We start from the raw sequence: 20,519 nt of genomic DNA, 5'->3' as shown, positions 1-20,519 counted from the left end.
CCTTTTCGTTCCCCTTCAGCGAGCCTCCTCCTGGATTTCATTTGTGGTGGCCGCGATCGCCCGTACCTCGGAAATGCAGCGTTTCGTTTAATCGCGCGGACGTGCGACGAAGCCTGAGAGAAGAAAAGAAAGAAAACGCTAAACCCTCGCCTCGCGGGTACAGCGGCCGCTTGGATCCATCGCGCTATTTATGTTAATTATTACGTACGAGCTTCGCTTCCTTAATTCTTTGACTGCCGGCCAGAAACTAGGAGTAGTAATCAAGCACCGTGCATTCGTTATCAGCGAGAAAGTCTTGCTCAGTTTCGTTGCTAACCTTCACCCTCGCGAAAACCTTCATTCTCAGTTTGCATATTTCATTTCTATCGTAGACTTCATTCCTGCAAATTCATCTACATTCTTACGAAGCCTTCGTTTTGGTTAACCCTTAGCTGCTATCCTGGGTCGCACATGACCCCCAGCACTCAAAGTTCGCTGCAGAATTTTTGGTTGTCTAAGTTTGTCAACTGAATTTCTAATTAATTTTATAGTTAATAGTTTAACTTTCTACGTTCCTTATTATTTTATACATTACCTAAGAACAAAATATTCATAGAGGATGATCTGGTGTCGACTTTACAAATTTCTGTGTCCTTTTTTATTTGGGGTCTGCCACGACCCCAGTATACCAGTCACGTTTGCCAAAAACAGTGTACCAGTTAAGGGTTAATGATGGTCTTGAGTAGTGGCGTACTCGCAAGGGGAGGCCGCGACATCTGGGACACGGATTTTGATTTGATGAATCTCATATATGTTGCAGTGTAGGTGTAGTAGAGCAATACATGTCTCACATGTTGGGTCCACTACCCCAGTGTTTCCGAAATATTAATAAAAAAAAGGTGTTTATGCGTTGAAGAACAGAAGCGATAGCGAAGTTTATTGTAACGATGAATAGCGGCGCGTGGAAAGGGCAGGTCTCGCATCGGAACTCTTTCACCGGTTCGATTCTCACTGGGATCATTTTTTTTTATAAATGTATGTAAAGTAAACAACCACACTCATATAGTAGTGTGTCGTTTTCTTAGTGACATATTTTGAATTTACCGCGTTATCGACGGAATTCAATAGGTGTCATGACTTAACCCAGACTTAACCCAGACCCTTTTCACCCCCTTAGGGATGGAATTTCCAAAAATCCTTCCTTAGTGGGTGCCTACGTCATGAAAACAATGTGTTTTTCAAATTTCACGTTCTGCGAAACGGTTTGAGTTGGGCGTTAATGAGTTGGTCAGTCAATCAGTCAGGATTTCTTTTATATATACTTATAGGTAGATGAAATATAAATGGCGAGAACGAATTTATAGTACCAATTGCAACTTTTTGTAGAAAAATCAGTCGAAGGTGGAGAATAAATTTTTTTTGTCAGAAATCCTTCCTATTCTTGAGGAATTAAATTTTAAAAGGTTTTCGGATGGAAGTGCTGTTGCTGGTATTACGGTTTGTTAGAAGGATATTGATAGCAGTCTTCATTACTAGCAGGGTTAATCTTCTTGACCAGAAGAAAGATGATGTAATAAGATTATAAACAAATTAGCAAACTAATTGCACCACACAGAATGTCCTTGGAAGCAATAGTTCAACCAACTCCAGGGCAGCTCGGTTCACCTTCATGTTGCGTCATTTGCAAGTGGTCTGTTTAACAAATAGCAAGTCAGGTCCTCTCTAGAACCATGCCCGTACAACTTTCTGTAAATACAGTAATGTGGAGCCAAGGGAATTTTTATACTTAGCTCTGTTTCACATGTAACCTAATATTCGTTGCTGGCAGTATTTTGCCTACCAAAACGTAACAAATACGCACAAGAATGTGGACTTTGCACGTACCTCAGTAGAGGCATTCAACATAGTTATTAGAACCCTTCGAGGATGCAATCCCCTTTGTGAAAAAATACCTATCCTACGCGACTAATTTTCAAACTGTCTTCCCAGAAGATGAACGCGACTCTACTATTCTAATTCATCTCGTTCCACCCTTGTCTATCTAAAATCTATACCTCTCAACTGTCGTTACTGTACCTAGAAGAAGAAAATACCGGCATTCTGATACCACCCATTACTGCGTCATTAAATTCGTCCACGATTCGCATCCAGTTATCGGACATCCTTCCCGAAGGAATCATTAAAGAATACCAATGCCACAGTGCCGCACGCGCAGCCAAGGCCCCATTTGCTTTCTTCTGCTTGTCGCTAATTCCACGTTTACGCTGCCCAGGGGACGTGAATTTTCTTCTATTTCTCCGCGCTCCCCTCCGTGGCGACGATCGGTCTTTAATTGAATCGGTATTCCCATGAACAATGTCATTACGAGGAATTTTCAGCCCGCCACGAATGGGCTAATAAGCACGAGAAGTATGACACGCAATAAATGTAATTGCGAAACGTGGCTGGTGGGACGAAGAAAGAAGGGGGCGCGTTATTTACGACATGTCTCGGCCGATGCTGTCGATAATTACCGGCTTTTATCGTCGTTTTTTGGCCGCAACATTTGATTACTCCGTCCCTTAGCGCGATTCGAGTACCATAATCGATACCTCGGAGCGAAAGAGCGCGCGCGAGCGCGCGCGCTGCGGCGTCTGCTTGGCCGGTCCGCTGGAAAATTGCGAAGAACGGCCGCGATCTGTGTGCTACTTTGTATTTTCGCGCGGCGAAAAATACCGCTGATTACACCGCTGTGAAGGCAGAACGAGTCGATGCAGACCGGATCCGGCCCTCGGGGATAAATGGTCACCATAGGTTATTAGCATACGGAACATTTCTGGGGGAGAAAGAAGATTTTAATACGTGCCTTGGATCAATTGGCGAACAGGGGGGGACTCGTCGCGAGCACTGCGGCTGGAATCCCCCCACTGCTTTCGAATATGCCTCGATTAAGAGGATCGTCCAAGCATTCGGAAGCTATAATAAAGCTAATGCGCGGACGAATAGATGGTTTACTCAAGAGGGACGTTCTTGTGGCAGGGTTTAAGACTGGGAGATAGGAGGACTGAGGAGTTGCGGTGTATACAGTTTCAAAGGTTTAGAGCAAGTTTCCATTGGCAATTAGGCTAGCAATGTATACAGTAATCAATGGTATCTACATCATTGCGTAGGGAAGACCGGGTATGGTTGTCACATGGGTAAATTCACGGTGTAATAGGCAGGTGTTCCGAGTTTTGTCGAGAATGTGTGACTTTTTCGTCCTAGTTCTTCTGGCGGCCGGCAGATTTCGTGGCTGTTGTAAAGGCATTTACATATATATACAGGCCTGGTATGGAATTCCTACTCGTAGCGGAAGGGAACACGCCACGCATGTTCTAACTTCAAATGCACATGATAAAAATAATTTGATAAAAAAATGATTCGAACAAAAGGTAGTCAGTATTCAGTTGACAGCAAATTGCAAAAGTAAATATTGATAAGAAACTTTTTATTCGATAAAAAATCAAGATCACCTCAATGTTTTTAATGAAACTGTATATTTTATTATATGCCAATCGATGCAGCTTTATATTCTCTTTAAAAGTTCATTTCTTTATTAAATTAAAGCTCGACAGAATTATTCTTCTCCCTGTTATTACAAACTTATACAGGAGAAAGCTCGCCAAAGTTCCATGATGGAATTAAAATAAAATAGTGGGAAATGGAATTTTAAAATTCGGCAGGATTAAATTTGTTTCTTCGTTACCATTAACTGTGTACCTTATTTTTCTGTTTTCAGCGATATTTCAGAGGATATCGGTGTCCAGAGGTCAATTGAAGATCCAAGGTGTCGCGACCTGCCTGTACCTGTGCATGGATCCCTGTGGTCTTCTTTATGGATCGGTAAGTCAACCCGTCCATCGGAAAAAGTTGCTCTTCCTTTCGATAAAATCGCCTCGTAGCACGCCTCCGACAGACGGCGAGGAGGCATTCCTCAGGAAGAAACGCGAGCGGTCGAGTGCCACGCGACGCGCACCGTTCTCCTCCGCCTCTCCTTCCTATTCTGTAATACCTGCGCTATCGTGGCATCTAAATTACAGAAACGCGGGGAATAAAAAGTATCGGCCACACGGACCGGATCTGCTGCAAGGGCATTTCAACTCCTCCATCTTTCGTTTTGTACGCGATTTTCCTCTATTCGCTTATTATAAAGTGTTCTGCAATAAAGACTCCGGGATGTTCCTTTTGTAATAAAACGCACTGTAATTTAGAAAATCTCTAGCCTCTTTATTTCATCGTAAACTTTGGTCGATTGCGATCGTATGCGAAAGACAATATCGGTTAAATGCCCACCGCAGTGCTTTTCGCAGGTAGCCACTCTGCTTCCGAAATTTCCGATAACACTTGCCGCATAATTGCGATTCGGTCTCAAGAATGAACGGGCCGAATCTCGTCTTTGAGATCATGAATGGCTTGCGGATTGATAGTGTACGTAGATACACCTTACCTTTCGCGTAGCCCCAAAGAGAATATTTCAACGACACCAAATCGCACGATCTTGGGGGGCCAATTAACCTCGCTGTTTCGGCAATGTCTTCGGCTGAACGACCTGTACGAAGACGCACAGGCTTCTTTATATTTTTCCACAGATCCGGTTACCTCGAATTTCTTCACTAAATTGCAAATTGCCTGCTCACGTGGGCGATTATGCCGACCGAAAGAATCTTGAATTTTGTGAAATGTATTTTTTTATTGATTGCGAATTTTCGTAATAAAATAGTAGACACATTAAAAGTGCTGCTTTGCACTGTGTGCTAACCTATCACTAAGGATGACAGTTGCCAAACATAGCGATCAAAAATATTCGAATTAACATCCTGTTGGTGACCGCTTATCTCACATTTACAATACTTTCCACAGTGTTTATAATTTAACGTAAGCCCATTTGGTCCCAAGTGATAAATGGGCAGCAGCGTCTCCTATCGATACTCAGCTAGCTTTCTACGCACTTAATAAAAGGATTTAAATGCCCGTGGAAAATTGTTGCCAACCTAACGACTCTCTTGTTGCATCACTCCCAGCTGCAGCAATAGGAGGCTGATATTTTAATAATGAGATTAGCCACGAAGGGGTAGTGTCGGGCACGTACAAATAACAACTGCGATCAATCTGACCACTCAATTATGCTGCAGGTATATAAGTTGCTGTTTTATCAGATCAGAATGTTGCAAGCTAAACATGCCCGATTTTTAAGGAAGCCGTCTGTAAATTAGCACAGCTTCCAAGGGACCAGTATGTGTTTTTGGTGCACAAAAATCCCGCGATAAAAAGTGCAGCAGTCCGGTGGGCTCGGGGACAAGGTAGCACGTTGGCGCGTAGGATTCTTGTTCCCCCATGGCTCGCGTTCAGATCCGTCTTCGCAGTTTCGTACGCGACAGAACGAATCGGTGGCTCGCGTACAATCAATTTCATCGACGTTTTCGAGACTTAATTAAACCCGATGACGTTTGATCGAAATACAGGAGCAGCTGTGCGAGCCTGAGAAACTGGTTTAGCCCTTAACTACTATCGTTCCCTGTTCCGTTCCTTTTTTCTCCCCCCGCGCCGCCTGTAACTAGTACCGAACAAAAGGAATGCGCTCCCCTGGGGTTGATACACTCTTGACTGTGTACCATTTCGCAGGAGGATGCGTTTAATGGCCGATTAATCTTGCTATTCTCGCGATTTTTCCGCGACTTCCACGGGCGTCCGCGCGTCTTGTAACGAGGAAATTGGTATTTGATTTAATTCCGGGGGACAGCCGCGGCGGCCCTTGGCTATCGGTAATTGACTCTTCGGAGTCACCGGTCGCGGGACTGAATTGTGGACCTTCCAGCAAGAGGGGTGCAGCTCCGTCTTTACCAGCTTCGAGTAAATTAGGAAACACTGTTTATAAAATTATTCCTTTAAGTTAACATTGAAAAGAGAACTCTTATCAAAAAATCGACCTTTACTATTCTTTTCGCTATTCCAACCAAATACATTTTTTTTTTCAAAACGACGGAACGCGTCATTTAGCAAACTAATCATTCTAGCTTCTCTCAAAAGAAAACTCAAGTCGTTTGGACCAATTCTAAACAAGTTATGCGATTTTGAAAAGTGTCCGAATATTAATGCGAGTCACTGTAAATATAAATGGACAGCGCTGGCGCAAACCGCCGCGGCGGTAGCCGTTACCCGTGAAACAAAAGCATCGCTAAGCTTTGGAATAATCCAAATTACCTTCACTTTCGGTGTTCCCAATTAGCAACACGGCACTGAAACCGAAAATATCATGTCGCACTTTGTACTCTCAAAATTATCGCAAAACTAACACGGCACCATAGAAGGAACGCGCAAATGAGTAGATTAAGTGTTCAACTCTAAAGTTTTTACATATTTTAACCATAATTGGAACGATTGAATACTTGTTGAAAAAGTTTTGCAGATTGATGTTTCCTTACTCTGCAGATTAAGTCGAAAATGTCAAAATAGCGGTTCATCTACAAATGTCATTCGTTAAAAGGTCATTAGCCCCTACTGTCTACGGTGTTACAAATTAGATACCGTTAGTAGTTTATTAGATTCCAAATTTTAGTATTCCAAATATGCACTTCCTCTTACGGGTGCGGATTTATAATTTGCAATAAATCGCTGATTTGTTATCAGATTTGCGACATAGGATGTGGAATTTATTTTTACATATATATATTACACGTCATAACTGAAAAACTGTCAAAAAGGCAGCTGCACCCCTGTTGCTGCGATGTACTCAATTCCTTCCCCACATCAAGTCACCGGTTTTCAACTGTGATTCGTCGGTGTGCATCGATAGGAAATTCGTGGGAAGAAACTGGAAGTACTGAGTGAAATTTTAAGTGAAGTAGCATCTCTTGATTTTTATACTAACCCCCAGTACTGGGTAGAAACAAGTTTTCAATTATATCAAAAGCGAAAGCTGTGGGTCGCTGAAACGCTCCTTAAGCATCGCGGTAGAATTAATTAACGCAAGATTAACATAAACAGCAGTTTTCAATAAACGCTCCCTAAAAATAAATCCACCATCCTCCGCGTCCCTATCTTAAATATTGGAAACACCGCGCACCTCCAACTTATCAGCACTTCCCAAACCTCCCTTAATCACCCCCCCCTTGGCACAATCAGCGTGATCCTAAGAGGGCGATGAAAATAAAATTCGCCACGGAAACGAACAGATTCATATGCAGATCAAGCAATCTATAGCGCTCTACCAGGGAAACCGCGCCGATAAAACACGGAGGTGTAGAGTCTAGCGAAATCGAAGCGACCGTTCCGTCGCAACAGAACAAGAAACAGGGGCAGACGCGATCCAGAATAGTTTTCATGTATGTACCGTTCGGAACGAGTTCCCGTGGCCACGAAAGCCTGCCGGAGCGTCACAGATTCCGAAGTGACTTCCAATGTTTCCCGATTAGACGGACCGATAGAACACGCAGAGATTGAAATAAAGACGTGGTAAGTGTCCAGTTCGAAACTAGTCTCGTTAAGAGCCGCATTTCATTAAAAGCCGTCCGGTACGCTTGAGTCCGTATCGAGCAGCGAAACATCGAATAAAGTCGTATCGTACATCTACTACGTCTGCGCGGAGCCTACCCGATAGATCTCTTCGCGAGTAAAGATTGTCACGTATCTGCATGCCGTTCGTCCTCGGTCTCGTGGATTCGTTTCGCGAATCAATCTCCCTTTTTTGCTTGCTCCCGCTGGGCGAGAGCACATGCTGCCTGCCCACTGCTTTCAGGAATCCCCTATTATTCATAGAATTGAGTGTGCTTTAACTTGGGCACGTGATTGTTGGTGTCTTTTTGCCGGTAGGGACGTTGCGATTGCACTGTCTGAGGCAATTCTGTTCTGGTTATGGATGCGCACGGAGTCGGAGGGTGATGGAACACTAACTATGAGAATGGTTGGTGTAGGACTGTGGGGCTAGACACTTTGAGTGGCGTCGGCGGTTCTTCAGGCCAAGGACTCTCACCTAGAAAATTTCTAGAAAGCATCGAAAGTACATACGGTCCACGGCTCGCCGAATGTTTACTGTGAAAACCTAACGAAGCTCGGAGTTCAATTTGTTCCTGAAGAGGCATTTTCCAGAAACTTGCGCCTGTCAAAGGTTGATGTGGGGTGTAATATCATCAGCTGGGTTTCAGATGATAGTTGGTGGAGATGAACGTGAGGTGGTGACTGGGGGTGGTTAAATCCCTTGCTTCGCCTTCTTTCGGTTAACATGGCGTAGAAGAGTTTTGCTAATACAGAAGTCAGCGGCTGTGCTAGTTTTTCACTGCTGAGTATGACAAGGACCTGGGAGAGGCTTTTGTTAGTGTGAAAGAATGATACCGTAAACTGGGGGAACATTGGCATGTTTTCGGAACATTATGCTATATAATATAAAAATCAACATTTATAAACTTGCTTTAGGTATCCTATTATAACATTGCACCGTTTGTGATTGTACTGCAAGTGTGAAAGTGCATAAAATTTTTTTCCTTTTCCTTTTTAGTAGATGTTAAATAGATGCCAATGTTACCCCGTACTGCCAATGCTCCCCCAGTTTAAGGTAGAACCTCCCAGCCGTTTGGAATAGAAAATGGTGGGTTTGGAACTAGGATCCTCGATGATGAAAATGATTTGCAATTTGAAAAATTATTATTCACCCCCCACACACTTCATCGTTACATTTATATCTATCTAGAACAACTATTTTCGCGTGCAATTAATAGTTGCTTCTTCTGATCTCACACTTAGAAAATGCATGAAAAATTCATTTCGCAAGAGCAAAGTGAATTTCATGATATTTTCTTACACACTTTATATCTTCTATTTTAAAGCAGATACCTATTCTCGACGATACTTGGAAAGTTCCTAAATCGATGCGACGATGAACCTGCGGTAGCCTGAAATGTGACTTGAAAAATTTCCCTTTTATAATGAAATGTGTGTAAATAAAATGGTGAATAAAATTTCTAGTAGGTAATTAGTTGATCGCCTAATGCCGGAGCTCCCCGCAAAGTGTTCCAGGATGAAGAAATCACGCGAACCGCGATAAATTCGCAGATGTCCAATTTACATTCTTGGAACTACTAAAAGGATCGAATAGAACGCCGAAGTTGCAGCGCGAAGCCCGCGACCAGTGTATCTGATAACTAATCTACATAACACGAACAGCTAGGCAAACATTTCACTGGTGGCTGTAATGCAGGCCGGTAACAGATTAATGTTCTGTTGGGCTTCTTGTCAGGTAAACCATGCACAGTGATACCTACGTAATTTCTGCGCTACCGCTGATACCTACTATTTTCAACCGTTCGAAAGCCACGCGGAAACGACGATCGGACTCGACCGAGCATCAAGAACGAATAATCATTCTTCTACACAGTGACAACCATGGAACTGTTTATCAGCGAATTATTAATTAGGACACGGTGTCGGCCAGACAGGTGAACCGCATGAACTTATGTTAATTAGCAAATGATAGTTCGAGCGCTCGGTGTACCCGCCGAAAAAGGTATAAATCGAAAGTCCCACGGCGAGAGAAAACGTCGCCGGACGGTCGACTATTTCTTGGAGTCGCGTTTCGTTTAATCAAGTCCACGAGTCAGCGAAGTAGAATAACGCCCCAACCCTTGCTCTTCTTTTACATAAACTGTACTTCTTACGGAGGACACCTATCCGCGCCCGACACCCACTTTAATACCGGGACAGATCTCGCGCAGCGACGTTTCGCAGAAAGTGTCCCCGGGGGGATAAAACTTCAGCTTCGTGAAATCGGCAAGCAAGAGTAACACGACGAGACATGAATATGTATACGCGAGCGTGAATTTACCGAACAAGTAGCCGATCGGAGCCAGGTGAACGATATTCGAGCAACATTCCTTCTTGGTGTATACAAATGACTCGCAACTTCCTCGACAGAGACCGATCCATACATCGCGCGGAGGTAGAACCTGTAGATCAACATTTCCGACTTCTGGCGAGCATTCGCCTAGAAAATCAAGGTCTCGCCAAGCGCGGTCGTGAATCGAGATATTTTTCGATGAGCCCATCGACGCGATCCTCCTCGTGGAATACGAGTAATACGGCAATAGAACGGAAGGATAGGGAGAAGGGTAGGGGAGAAAGGGCGAAGGGAGCAGCGCACTCTAGGACGCTCTTCTGGGTCGACGACTGAGCGCAATCTGCTGGCAGCGACGTCGGCGTGCTCGCTTTTCCAAGCTGGTAGAGGAGCGTGTCATGATCACAGGCCTGGAGGCCACGTAATTCCATGATGACAAGCCCACGAAAGCTGACCGCCATATTGGCCCGATCGACCGTGAAATGCTAACCTAATTACAAGCATTTCGCGCGTACCCCAGCCGCGGCAGCTGTTCGTCGCTGGATTCAATCCGGGGGTTGCAAAAGAATCGTGGCACCGGCAAGAATCATAAATTATAGTTATTAGGAAATGTCGGGAGCCAAACGCCGGTTAGAGGAGGCTCGCGTTCAATCGGGCGGTACGAGCGGCTCAATTATGAATATAGACTTCACGGGAAATTGAACGTGTTGACTGTTGGCAGCGAAGGGGTTGCGATCACTTCGTCGTTTCTGTGGCGGGGTCGATTGAGTTTGACTTCGCCGATCGTGCCTTGAATATCGTTGACGAAGGAAAGCCAGATGTTGGATGTGTTTCGTTTGAGTGTGAATTTTAGGGGAGAGGTGGGATGAATGGGACATCGCAATTGTCTGAAAGATAAAGGATCTTCCTACGATGAAAGTATTTCTGGCTTGCAGCAACACTGATGCATGCCCAACCACGTCTAAATAAGAGTCGCTACCATTTGAAAAAATATCACGGTTGAATTTTTTCCAAAATTTTTGGTGTTCTCTCGAAACACTTTGTCAAGCGCTGTTACCACGGGCTGATTTTTTTTTATTATTGCACGTGGACTGAGATTTATTCAAGAAGAATAAGAGATATGTCAGGTAATATTGGGACTTGTTTGATATTATAAATGTAGAGATTTGATTTTCAATTGTGTTGTCATATTTATGAATGGGACACAAGACAAATTATGGAAGACCACTTTCCTAACTGTTCCCTTGAAAACCTTACTGCGATAAATCGAACATTGGTGATAAAAGAATATTTACCACAGATCAAGATGTTTTTAATCAAGGAGGGGTGGGGCAAGGGACCCTGGCACCCCCCACAGAAAAAGAAAAAAAGGAGATTAATGTAACCACGACTGAAGTAATTCAAGAGTTTTGTAGAAAGGAAAGAAAACAGGATTTTATTCTTTAAATAAATTTTATAAACACCTAACGAATTGTATTGAATTTCCATTAAAAATATTTTTTTCCACTCAACTCGACTCCCCCAAAATTAAATCCTGAGTGCACCACTGCGTTGTTTCTACCAAATGAGTAGGTATATCTGAACTGCCGTGGGGCATATGAGTATCTTAATTCGATGTACATAAATATGTGCAATTTTATGCGATCTTCTACCAAATAGCTAACCTATTTTTCCAGATACAGTAAATCCCCGTTATGAGCCCGACGAACGGGGCTGGCGGCGGGCTCATAGTGGGTTGCGGACATGATTCCGCGCGGCCAGTGTCTGTGTCGACTCTTTCGTTTCCTCTCGCCCGTTGTCGGGTTCTTTCGTCCGCAGGCTTCCAAAAAATGGTGGGGATAGTCGCCGGGCTGTCAACGGGAGGTAAAAACGGGCTCATAACGGGGATTTACTGTAATCACCTTCCCTGTCAAAGCACTTATCTGAGCGCTATAAGTCCACGAAGTGATCCGCAGGAAGAAACTAGGAAACAATTTCCTCTAACCACCCCTTAAAAATGCTTATGTAATTTGCCTGTCGCTATTCCAGTACCCACGTCCTAAAATACCAATATAATAACTCGATAATAACTCGATAAATTAGAAAGTAAGATTCTATCGTGCGTTTCACACTCTCGAGGGCACATTAGAGCCGACATTACGTGTTAAAGACATTCCGCCAGGCAGGGTCTAAACGCTGACGGGTTGTAACGTGAAATTATAGTTCAGCCGCCGATCGGTTTTTAGAACGAGTTGCTCAAAAGCCAATAAATCGTATTTATCCCCGCGATCGGTGCGCGTGAATCGCTTAATTAAAGTGAAACCGGAGACGGTCGCGACACGATCAAATTCGATAATGTCTCTGAGGGATTAAATAAGTTCGGAACTATAAATCCTTCCCGCGTTGATCGGGAGCGCGGACCCTTCAGGGCCCTTTGAAAAAAAAAAACGGAACAAAAGTTTCCGTTCCGATGGGCCTAGCGTGAGATTCTTGCGTAATTACAGGCGCATATCCCACAGAAAGCACGTAATTATTACTTTCGGTGGAAAAAATTCAGGGGGGATCAAAGGAATGTCATGGCGCCGCTTCTAAACTGCTGTATCCCCGGGGAAAAGACCTCTATCCAATCCTTGCTTACTGAGTTACATACGGTGGCCTTATTAGGGTGGAAATTGATGCTCACACTTTCACTATAATGGAACATTGAAGATTTAAAGAGGTTTTGCGCTACAGGCTAAGCACGTGAGATTTCACCTATTCTCAAACCTTTATAGTGGGGAGGGAATATGTGATTAGGCTCGTGATAATAGGCCTGTAATTGCATTCAAGGTGATTACTCAATAGTTACTGAATGGCGAGAAATTATCGACGCAGTACTATTAGTAGAAAAGTAATTATTACATAATTGTTTAACCCTCGGTTGTCACACTGGGCCAAATGGCTCAAAATCTGATTTTGAGGTAAAATATCTTTGAGGCATCATTGAAAATAGTAGATACTGATATTAACGTCATAAGTAATAATTTCATGTATCCTCTACTGGTAGAAACGCTTCCCGAGTGAGGGGGATTTTATTTATTAATTTTCTTTATTAAAATAGCATACCTCAGGAGTATAACCATAATTTTTCAGCTAAAAATGTTAAAAAATAAGGAAGTTATGATTTCTTTAAGCAAAAAACTTTTCTGGATCTAATATTTTACAGTGTCTAATATTTTCAGCTTTATCTCAGAATTTTTTAGCTTAATTTAACAGATAGCTTTTAAACAGCAGCTGATTGGAAATTAGCTTGGGTCGGATCGACCCAGTGTGACAGCTAGGTCCGAAGAAATAGGTGCGACAACCGAGGGTTAAATAAATTCTGATAGGTAGGTACCTACTGGCGTTGCATGTGAATATGGGCCCTTGGAAATGAGAGTGGTGCAAGCAAAAGAAAATTTAAACCTTCGTTCCTTTACGTGACACCTACCTGCATTCAACAGCAGACTCGGTGTTTTTGCAATAAGCTAAACTGGCAATTAGTTATTCTATTTTCATCATCAGCGATTCAGTATGGTGGCTCGTCCACCATTACCATTGTCAATACTCGGACCACTTATTTCGAAACGTTGGATCTTCTTAAAGACAGGGGAGAGAGAACCATCCAAACTGCCAGCAGCCAACCGCAGAAGTGTCTCGCGTGAAAGAGCCCTTATTAAAGACTAATTCAACGTTCAAGAAGCCATCAGTGGGCCCTTAACTAATCCCGAGAAGAATGACGATCCGTGTAATATTATTAAACACCGGTGCCCCGAAGGAACTGTGGACATAAACACGCGTTAACCTGTTCCTACGAGCTATCGTTACCTTATAATTAGAATACCTATATCTGTCGTGCCGGGCCGCCAGCTGGCAGGTAATTAAAAGAAACGAAAAAATCGATCGACCGTCGCTGCCGCCAGTCTACACAGTTTTATAATTATTACTTTGCACCTATCTCCTAATTTATATGTATTCCTGACACGAGAGACGCTCATTAATCAAGGGATGGGGGGGGGGAGGGTGGAAGTTCTGGGCACGCGTAAAAATCGGTCACGTGAGCTGGGCGCGAAAGTTGGTCGACCGATGCAGACGAAATCAAATTGAATCTTCTTGCTTGAAACGCACCGGGAATAATCAGCCCCAGGCGAAGGAGAACATCCATGAGAATTATTTATACCATTGGCTGTAACGCCATGATTCTGTTTATCTGATCCTGCCGCGTGTCAGAGTGACACTTGCCGTTTGTTGGGTTACTCGCAGGCAGGTGGTAAAAAGAGAGCGATTTTTTGGGAACGTATTTGACGCGTCACTGGGCCCCCTCGATTATCTCCCCTTTTATACTACTCTACTTCCTATTTCACATCAGTGTAATCTCCAGTAAACAAGTACAGACCCTAAAAAGGGGGGAAGAGGAGGAGCACAGGCCTCAATTGAAAATCGTTAAATTTTCACGAAATCGCATTTAATCTCTCGCAGATATATTCCAAAGATATCGATGAAGCCGGTACACCTTTCAGCGGCAGAAACTTTTACATTTATAATAGCGCATCCCCTTAAAGGCATGCAACACGTACGAGATATATAGCCAGAAGGGATATAGCCTCTGGAAACTTTTCTCCTGCCGCCGAACGGCTTTCAATAAATCCAGTTTCCAGCGCGTTTCTTCTGTCACTTTATTAGCAACCGCGGAGCGAGCGCCTGCGTACGCGTCATATAATTTAAACTGTCGTGCCAGATCGAAGTATATTATCAGGCTGGAGTAACAGAGATAAAGGATCGCGCGCTTGATGTACGGTAGTTTGATATCAGCACGGTATACGCATATATCTTTCTGGGAGAAATTCAAGCGAGCTTCAACGGCTGAGCGAATTACGCAAGGCGAGTCGCTTGAATAAGTGTGCACTTGCTCTGGAAGGGGGATTTAGTTTTAGGTTCTCCATTTTGAGGAGTGTCAGGAAACGATGAGGATGATATTGGAAATGGTGCGCTGCTCGGGAACATGGTTCCTTTTTAAACGATTTTATTCAGCTTCGATCCTCTGTTTGCTTGTTTCCTGTATGTTTGGTTAAAGTCTAGTCTGATCGCTGGGTTCTCAGGGAATTGGTCTCTCGGCTTGGATTCACCCCATCAGTCATGCAGGAACTGTGCGAATTAAATTGAAACGGCGATAATGACCGATAGTTTCGAGTAAGTGTTAGATAAGGGGCTGCATGAAGTTATTAAACAGCGACCGACTGTGTCGACTGGTACCGTTCATGATTAAAGTAATTCCGACTCCCGATTCTTTAATATGGTTAATTGGAGTCTGTGGATGATCATAGATGAAATTGCTGATAATGGTACTTAATATCGCCTGCTCACCAACGATGGAGCATTCTCGTAAATAAAACGGCGATCGTATCACTGCGGACCTGTACATTTATTTTTAGAGCGATAACATTACTTTTCTTAATCAGAATTCGTGAGATTTTCATCCGCGGATCTAAATAACTCTTCAGGTGGTAAAGCCGTAAATTCTGCAGTCATATTTTATGTTTGATGCTTTAATATCTGAACATGACACTTGGAGTTACAAGAAAACAGAGATTAGATCGCCCCTAACTTGTCTTTTATCTGAAGAAAGCGACTTAACTTGTCGTTTGAATATTCCTCTGCATATTTAGTACCTAGAAACTGACTTAATTAACATCGTCCCTGAAGTTTGTCGATGCCCAGCCCAGTTGGGAAGATGACTTTTTGCCACCCGTGACGCCATCGGCACACGTGCCACTTGTCATCGGTGTTTTAGGTGAATTTAAATTATCTCACTTTACTTCCTAATTTCTATTTCTATAATAAACGCATGTGTCTATAATTATTTTTGTTATTATTATTATCTAGTATTAGTTATACAGATATAACAAAATAATTTGCATCATTCAGGTTATGAAGAATCTTTAATACGTATCATGTTATAAAACGCTGTATTTTCTTTCTTAATCCTAGTATTAGCCTACTATGTCAGGACAATTTATATTCTAATAATAAACTTTTTAAAAAAGAGTAAAACACCGACTTCCAATGTGCGCTAAAAAAGATAAAATATTTTTTTTTTTAAATCGTTGCCAAAATAAAAACAACATTAAATCGGCTCGACGCATCACGTCGCGCTAAATTTTTGCGCGCTCTAATTCCCGGGCGTTACTGTGCTAATGGACTATAATTGATGAAGGTTTAGAAATTGATTTAATTATGTTTCTATTTTGGCACCGATTAAAAAAAATATATATTTTATCCTTTTTAGCGCACCTTTGAACTGGGTTTCTTACTTGTTTTTAAAAAAAGTTTATTATTTTTTAATTTTTGGAGACCTTTGTTTGAAGTCGGTTAAAAAATAATTGCTTTACAATCTTTTGACACAAAATCGTAGTTACCAATAAATATGCACAATAAAAGAATAGCTAATTATAAAACATTACGTAACTGCCCACTTCATACATTCCAACAAATTAAAAACTTTGCGCGCAAACCATTCACACATGCGCACGCATGCAAAACCTCAGTAAATACGTGCGCCAGTGGCGCCCTCTGCGCCGAGCTTTGCGCCATCTTCCCCATTAATACCTCACCACCAAATTATCACGCGGCAAAACGAAAGAGAAGCCTCCGCGCAATGCTAAACGGCCACCCGAAAAAACGTGCGCCAGCGAGTTGTCGCGTCGTCGCCGTCGCGTTACGGATTCATCAAGCGGCGATTAAGATACCCCGGCCGATTGCAGCAGATCGGTCGCGCGGTGTGCGCGCGCAGGTGGGGCCGGGGCCCAACGGTCCCGCGACGGCAGATTTATCCAGCATAATTCAAGGCCTGAAAATGAAATATCGGTGGCGAGATTGAAACTAACGACACCCGGTACGTTCGGCCACCGCGATAAGATCAATCGGTCTGAAAACGCGCGCGCGCGCGCGCGCGCCCGAGCGGGCCCCGCTCCCCTGCTTTCCACGGATATTGCCGGCATTAATCGGAACGTGGCTGCCCGTGGATGCAGGTCTGCGTATCGACCCGGCCCGGGGAAAATGCTCTGGAATGCAGCACGCTCCTCGGTTAATCGGAAGAGCATGAGCCACGACAGGAGCAAGAAAGCGAGGACCGTCTGATTATCAGTCTGCCCGGTTCACCGCATGCAAATGGAACACTTAGATACGAGAGGAAGTCTCGGGAGCAGGTATTGCGTTAGGTCCAGAATAGATCTGAAGGCCGTTTGAATGCCGGCTGCACCCTGCGGCTACGCGGCCCGATCCCTGCCAGCCAACTACGGGCTTGCCCGATCATATTTGTTCCTGTCGCGTGTTTACATTCCGCGCACCCGCCGCCAACCCGACTTCCTACAATATATTTTAGGCAGGCGGACACGCGGCTCCCGATGCTCTCCTGCTCCTTTGCTAACGCCGCCTGGCGGTTCAGCCCCTTCGACGCCCTTTTATCGCGGCGCATTTTTGCACGACGAATTGGAACGGGTTAAGGCTGAATCTCCTAAGTGCAACTGGCTGCTCCGCGGTGGTCCCACTAGCGCAAGGGAGAAACAGATGCATACTTCTCCCTTGCACTAGTGGGCTAGTCGCGCTTAGGAGATTCAGCCTTTAGGGAGGAGAATTTGGGGGGGTCTACCGAGTATTAGAGGGGCTTCCAGTGTTTTTGTGGGTACAGTAAAGGGGTGGAAGGTGAAAGCTTTGTGATTGATCGTTTCTTTTTTTGAGAATTGAATGTGAAAAAGATGATTTCTTGAGAAGTTATGGGGGTGAGTTGTAGTAGGTGGTAGTTTTATGTGGGAGAATGAATAGAAAATTGTAGGAGGAGGTTTTCTCGGATCAGGCTTTGTTTTTGAGACAATCGGATTTGGAAATTTGTGTAACTGATTAAGGGTTGATAAACTGCAGGAGTAGATGCGGTGCAAGTGTGGGTGAAGTAAATCCATGTGCAGAAGTAAGTCGAAATTTTAGAATCACTTAATTTCGGAAGATGTTTCGTTAAGGTCCTTTGTTAAGGAAGCTGTTTGCTCAAGCACTTTATTATACTATAAAACGAATGACTTGCTAAAACAGCAGTATTATGTTTATGTATATTTTTGCCCAATATACATATGATTATGTATACAGTAATTGATACATAAATGTCCAAGAAAAGGCGTACACAATCTTCTTAAAAATCATGTAAGAAGCAGATAAAGCGCAGAAAACAATTTGAATACACGTAATTTACATACAACTTTTGAAAACTTATAACGAGGGCTAATTTATTCCGACACATTTCTTTGACGATAAAGTTTGTCGCTTTGAATAGTCACTTGTATACTGATTCTTACATTTGAAACAATAAGCCATTTTTTTTCTAACTAATAATCGATAATTTATTTACTATTTATTTACATTACAGGAATTTCGTTAACTCTTCGCGTGGCCGATTGGCAAGAAATAGTGTCCAGCACTATACCCTGCTTTATTTATGTAATTAAACACTTGGGAGATAATATTTGTAGGATCTTGAAGAGCCGCTTTATAATTAAACCAATCCCATGCGTAATAAAATGTCAAGTGAAGCTTGCAATAATGTAAACGAAGCTACTTCCCCATCACAGCATATTTTCTAATTAAATTCCTTTGCCACCAAATTCGTATGTCTCTCCATTTATGAACGCTGCGCATGAAACAAGTGCTTACGTAGCGCTACCGGCCCACCATTTACGCAGCACGACATTCGACGACCAGAAAGAGAGAAGGATGCCATAACGACATATTCAATTGGTAATGGAGTGGTAATACGCTAACTATGCAAATGGCGTGTAACGATTACCCTTATCGTGAATTCAAATGAGGTCGGAGACTTTGCTTAGTTTAGTCTACTTTCTGCACAACGAAGTGTCAAAACTGGCCTGCGGCGTCCCCGGCGCAGATAAACAAATGAAGGAGTAGATCTAGAGCGTGAGTACGGAATAAATTGGAAGAATGTTCGCGTGTCTAGGGTACCGGTAGAACTTGCTACCGTCGCGTGTTCGCGAGCCTGGTTTTTATACCGCTACCCCACGACATTCGTGTATATTTATCGACGATTGCTTACTCAATCAAGGTACATCATCTATTTCTTTACCGTCCGCGAGCAGAAATTATCGATACAATTGCCTTTGTAACATGGAGTCGCGCACTTATTAGCGGTAAATTAACCAGTGATAACAGTCCGGAGCAGATTATTTGGAACGTCTCTCGTTAGAAGTAACACCAATCAAGATTACGGGCTGAAATTAATACGATTCGTTGATAAATAAGAAAGGGGGGTATGTTAAATGTAAATCGAAGCAACTTCGCGTCTCTCGATGGAACATTCTTATTCATTAACCCTTCGTGGCCACACGGGGTGTATCGCAACTCAGGCAAAAGGATTTCGGTCTTCGCCACTGTTTCTGTAAATTTAAACGTTAATATTGAAATTTAAAATTTGGTGAATTTTAACAAAAACAATCGCTTTTTCCGAAACTATTTTTTCAACTACAATTTGTTATCGTATCTAAATTTATATTGCTAGCAAAAGGCTATTTGAGCATGATGGTATGAGTATTGCGAATGTACAATTTTACTCAAAAGTAAAAAAATTAAAAAATACGAAAATGGTAAGTCGAAGTGCAGCGAACCCCGTGTGACCAATTTGTGATTACATATAAGAATTGTGTGACCACGGAGGGTTAAATCTGTGAAGGCGAGTTTAAACTTTTCACTGTGGACGTGCATCGCGGATGGTGCCTGGATTCATCTACACTCTACAGTAAAAGGTGTAAAGATTGTTTTCATCCAAAGTGAACATCGAAAGTGACTAGTGAACAAAGTAGAGTCAGTCTCTACCTCGGATGATTTGACTGGATGATTCATCCTTAGTGATGCGGCAGTGACGACGCTAAACGTGTCCAATAACAAATGAACCAGACGTTAAGGTAAAGGTGCGGTTAGACCAGACGAACGAATGCTCGTTTAGTCTAAACGCACCTGAGCATTTCGGAATGTTAACTTCACAGACCTATAATTCGCCCATGCTCTAAACGAACATTCGTTAAGGGGGGTGCATGATACCGCGCATGCGGTGGTGGACGATCGGTGATTGGTTAATGAAAGTAGCATATCTATACTATTATATAAAGCGAGAGCCGATTTTTATGTTCGCGCAAAACTCAAGACCTATTGAACCGATCTTCTTGAAATTTTAACAAGTTATTTCTGCACACTCTAGAATGGACATAGGCTATGTAGCATGTCTCGGAAACGCGTTATTAACATGTAATTTATGTGTAAACATTTCATGTGTACGGCTGTTTTGCAGACCACGTGACCCGTGTATAAGACAGTCCACTTCGCGCGCGCATGCGCACATTCGGCCCGCGCGATACCTCGCCCGCAGCAGTACCGCGATGTCACCACCAGATGGCAAAGCTTTTCGCGCGCTTTCTCGCTAGAGAAGTGAATTCGCTGGCCTTCCGCTGTGATCCTCTGTCCGTGTCTCTTTCTGGTTTAAATCGGGGTTAATTTGAAAGTTAAACGAACTCCGTCGAAAATACCGATTTAGAAGGACGCGTGCGTCGTCGGTGCGTTTGATGACGCGCGTTTCCAGCGTTGCACTGTAAACCTCCGCTCGTTAGGTGCCCAGGCATCCTCCGCGTTTCTTCGCCGCGGTAGCGAAGAA

The 20,519-nt window shown here is 43.3% G+C and overlaps 1 protein-coding gene across 1 annotated transcript in view; it reads left to right on the top strand.

Annotated features, from left to right (window-relative positions):
- Positions 1–20,519, top strand: part of LOC143366530 (uncharacterized) — a 200,892-nt gene that overhangs the window by 129,729 nt on the left and 50,644 nt on the right. The window contains exon 2 of the mRNA XM_076807675.1: positions 3,737–3,840. Coding sequence (XP_076663790.1) covers positions 3,737–3,840 — 104 coding nt within the window. The remainder of the gene's footprint in view (positions 1–3,736; positions 3,841–20,519) is intronic.

The sequence above is a fragment of the Andrena cerasifolii genome, chromosome 2, assembly GCF_050908995.1.
Source record: "Andrena cerasifolii isolate SP2316 chromosome 2, iyAndCera1_principal, whole genome shotgun sequence".
In the NCBI taxonomy this organism is placed as follows: domain Eukaryota; kingdom Metazoa; phylum Arthropoda; class Insecta; order Hymenoptera; family Andrenidae; genus Andrena; species Andrena cerasifolii.
The sequence above is the reverse complement of the archived record's forward strand: the minus strand, read 5'-3'. Positions and strand labels throughout refer to the sequence as shown.